The sequence below is a fragment of the Rhagoletis zephyria genome, unplaced genomic scaffold, assembly GCF_001687245.7.
Source record: "Rhagoletis zephyria isolate East Lansing unplaced genomic scaffold, Rhagoletis_zephyria_1.1 Rzeph_scaffold_00275, whole genome shotgun sequence".
NCBI classification, from domain to species: Eukaryota; Metazoa; Arthropoda; class Insecta; order Diptera; family Tephritidae; genus Rhagoletis; species Rhagoletis zephyria.
Genome location: NW_016157359.1, coordinates 180,685 through 185,172, shown reverse-complemented (window position 1 = coordinate 185,172; position 4,488 = coordinate 180,685). Strand labels below are relative to the sequence as shown.

At 34.4% G+C, this 4,488-nt stretch overlaps 1 protein-coding gene across 1 annotated transcript in view; it reads left to right on the top strand.

The window, feature by feature from the left end:
* Window positions 1-4,488, top strand: part of Irc (Immune-regulated catalase) — a 234,288-nt gene that overhangs the window by 65,611 nt on the left and 164,189 nt on the right. The window contains exons 6-7 of the mRNA XM_017610044.1: window positions 849-1,019; window positions 1,084-1,204. Coding sequence (XP_017465533.1) covers window positions 849-1,019; window positions 1,084-1,204 — 292 coding nt within the window. The remainder of the gene's footprint in view (window positions 1-848; window positions 1,020-1,083; window positions 1,205-4,488) is intronic.

The window sequence follows — 4,488 nt, the reverse complement described above, 5'->3', positions numbered from 1 at the left end:
TTTGAATTGCACGACCCACTCCGTTGCTTATGCCAGGATTTTAACTCTCATTCCAGCACGTTTGATATATCAGATCCGCTTTTCAGCATTAAGAAAGCGATACTCTCCTCTCTCAATAAGTGAATTATTGACATAAATACATAAAATCAGCTGATGAATTTAGTTCTGTAGCTGAACAGTTTTAGATCTCGACACTTAACAAACTCCTGCCTATCGTGACTCGGCACAAAAATTTAAAATATTGGTTCCGTACGTCATGCGGACTGCGCCCCTCGTGCGGATGGGCGTGAATGGAGGGTAAAAACCGCTGGTATATTATTATTATTATTATTATAATCGCCCTGATGGGCCATTTAAAAAATTAAGCATATTAAGGGCCGTAAACTTATCTATTTTAAACTGTAGTTAAATTGTTAATAGATAAGTTAACAGCCTTAACACTTTTACAGTATGTACATATGTATAAAAACGTAAGCAACATACAATACATCTATGTATATATATATCAGTCCTTAGTGTAAAAATTCATCTCTTACATAAATAAAAAAAGATCAAATTAAGCATATACAACTTTTTCATGCCCAGTATGAATAAATTCTCCAAAGGGCTAAAAAAAGGGCTAGGGGCAATTTTAAATTTCTGTGGTAGCTAAATCTAGCCACCAAAAAGCTAAAACGGCAATACTGCTTGCAGGGCAGTTATTCCTTCTTAGTGCATTCCTCTATATTGCGTCGCGAAGTTATTTAGATTCCTTATAAAGTACAATCATTCTGCTTTTTAAAACTGCTTAAACATACTTATTCATTAGTTTATGTCATATTTAAATAACGATGTTTTCTTCTACTTAGCTAATATCAGAAAATTTAAGCACAAATAGACCTAACCACAATGATTTTCTGGCTTATGATATCCAACGTGGTCGAGATCATGGTTTAAGGAGCTATATAAATTACCTTGAATTTCACACTGGCAAAAAAATCAGTACCTGGACGCATCTTGAACCCTTTATCGCCATGGAAGTATGTAGCTTTAACTATTAAGTTCAATGGACAATAACATTTGAAATCACGTTCTAAACTTTAGGATTTGAACAAATTAAAATCCATTTACAACGACCTGAGCAAGATCGATCTTCTTGTTGGAGGTATGGCTGAAACTAATTCTTTCGGAGGTATAGTCGGACCAACGTTTAAGTATATTTTGGGTATGTATTGTCAATATTAAATTTTTAATAACTAAACCATTTTTGACTAGAGGTTGATACGAAGTGTAAGTAATGTGTAAACAGTGATGAAATTTGGGAGACTTTAACCTAATACAAATTTATTAAAAATTTCTAAAAAAAAGGCGTGCGTAGCACCGTACACATGAAGTGAAACTTCTTACAAAAGGTGTGAGTACCAGGTACTCACGAAATTTGATGTGTAAACATATGTTTACTGATCGGCAAACCATTAGGCGATAGAGTTACATACACACACAGGTTTGGTTAAGGTGTTCTTACACGATATGTATTTGCATGTATACATGCCACTTTTTACATATAGAAATGTCAACATATCGTGTAAAGGCAAATTAGATTTGTTTCTGTACAAAGCAGAAGCACGTACATACGAAATAGAAATGTTTCTATTTTCATCTGACACACAGATTGAATCGTGTGAGTTTAGTTTGTTGCGTTTTCAAAGAACGTATTTTTAAATAGTTAAATAAAGTCTGTGAATTTGGCAGACATACGCAATTACATATGTATTGGAAAAGCCACTTTTATAGATGGAATTACATATCGTGTAAGAACACCTTTAGAAAGTAAACATTAATTTAATTTCATTTTATTCATTTTCTGATATAAATACAACTTATTTATGTATTTTCCGGTAACACCACCGTATTCGCCCTACCAGCGTCCTTAACACCGGTTTGTAATGGAAGTAACTGAACGGAATGAACTGTCGCATAATTTTCTATTGTATATTTAACAAATAAATGCAAATGTTTATAACGCAATCAATAGATCCTTACGAATTCGCCGCGATTTGTTACGATTCTCCCCGTGCAATATAACCAAGGCATTAAGTAACGTACGCACTTTTGTTTGCAAAATGCATTTATTTAAGTTGAAAGAAGACAAATTCATTTGTTCGGCATTTCTTCTTAATCGCTTTCTATCTTTCAAGGGGAATTCATATATTCTTATCACGAATTCATATCCTATGTTCCTATGGAATAGTAGCTTGTGTCGAAAGGCTGGCTTTAGTATAATGCAGCATTCGCAGCATAGGACTGCGAATGACTCACTGGCGCCGTTGAAGAACTTTTGGCAAATAAATGTGCAAGAAATAGTTCCGATACTAGCAAGTTAGTATCCTTGTTAAGGGCCAATTTCACAGTGCGTAGTTAACTCAGAATCGGCAGTTAACTACAGATTTTTGTACCGATGAGTTAACTACGCACTGTGAAATTGTCGTCTAAGGAATAAAGGGAATGTCGCATTATACTTTAGCCAGCTTCCCGACATAAGCTACTACTCAATACGAACACAGATATATTCATTTGGTAGCAAGAGTATAAAAACAAAATATTATCTTACAAATTATACGCACAATTATCACGTTAATGCGCAGTCCAATTCACGAAATCATTTCATGGATTTGAGTAAAAACTCGGCGCATAAACTCCATTTCGCGTATAAATGAAATCATAAAATGGTGTTCATGTACCCAGTTTCTACTCAAACGCATGAAATGATTTCATGAATTGGCCTACGTCTGATGGTAGTAAATGACAGCATGAATTACAACAAGCACATCATTTTGACGTGATGCAAGCCTTAAACGTTGCGACCGTTGGTTCAGATCGATCCGAAATCAAGTTGGACTTTTTGCCCACAAACGTTGCAATTTTGCGAGCAATCTCATTGTAAAATCTCATTTTTACAATTTCAAAGTTTCGGCTTATATTTATAAAATTCAACAAAAGCAGGTACATATTTCGGCTGAGTTATCCATTTTGGGTTATGTAGAGAGCCAAATAAACTCAAAATATAATGACTTTGTACAACATGGTCAGTAATGTAAAACCAAGACACAACGGTCGCTACGTTTATGGCTTTCTTTAATGGCGTTTTTTGGTAGGTTTTGGCTGATTCTGGTAGGAAATTTTTGGTAGGAAAAAAATTTGTTCGTGGCTCCGCTATCAAGTTTGATTAATTTTTTTGCAATTTGTGCAAGCTTTGCAACTTTTGTTATTGTGGTTTCTGATATAGATTGAATTATATTTTAACCGAAAATTATTAAAAATAAATAAATAAACATAATTTGCAAGCAATATCGTTTTGAATTTCGTTGCTAATTAGTTGCACGCATCTGGACATATGCACATATTTTTAGATTTGTGTTTATGTATGTATATTTACTTAAGCGAATAAATTTTTTACATCAAAGATTTTTATAATATATTTTCTGGGAAGTAGAAAAAGTGGAAGGTATTTTATATTATATTATATTATATTATATATTATACATATATGTAAACAAAGCTACTAAGTATCTTATTTTTTCTATCGGTTTCCAAATATTTCTTTTTTTCCTTTTCTTGTCAAGAGTTTTAAATATGATTTTTTTGTATAAAAACAAAACCTTATCCAAATTTGTAATATTAGCAACGGGCTTTTTCGTGCTTATTCGTGCTCTTATGATATTTTACTGAACGCCCATACACGCACGAGTTCGTGCTGACAGCAAATATTCCGGCCCGTACATGCCCATCTCTACTTCAAACTCTTCATGTCCCGGAACCCCCCACATCCGACATAATATTTTGTTTTTTGGCCCCATTTGTCGCCCTACACAGACTTCGATTGCGAAGACTTTCGCCTGCAATATAGTTGGGTATGCGTAAGTTGGCAGAATTTCTGGAATTTTGGTCAAAATACGCCTGCCCCAGTTTTCTCGTCGTCCATCTGTACTGACGTACTTGGCAGAACTAATGCATCTCTACAATTGCATTGGCTCCTAGTTACCATTTCTCCTTAAGTTTGTATAAAGATATTTTTCTTTGATGTATTATGGAACGAATTTCCGTCATCCCTTGTCAAATTTGGTTTGGAGACAAACCGGTTTCGGCGTTGTGCCATCTTCAGTGTCATTTTTTCGTTCTGCATAATTTTTGTTGGTTGCTCGTATTTATACTCCTTGTTAACTACCTCTTTCTTTTGTTAGGTACGTCTTTTTAGTTTTGCAGTGTTTGCGGTACTCAATAGGTAGATGAATTGTTTTGGCTCGTTTTTGACGGCAGGTAGAAGTCCGTGATTTTTACCCCCTTTGTTTTTGCAGTCGGTGTATTCCCTTCCATATCTGTCCTTAATATTTTCTTGTTGTCATTCTTCTTCTTGTACAGTAGTTTTAGAGGTTCAAACAGTACGTCCGATGCAGTATTTATTTGCTCATTTATTATTTGTCCTTTGAAGGTCTTCTGTTTATATATTTC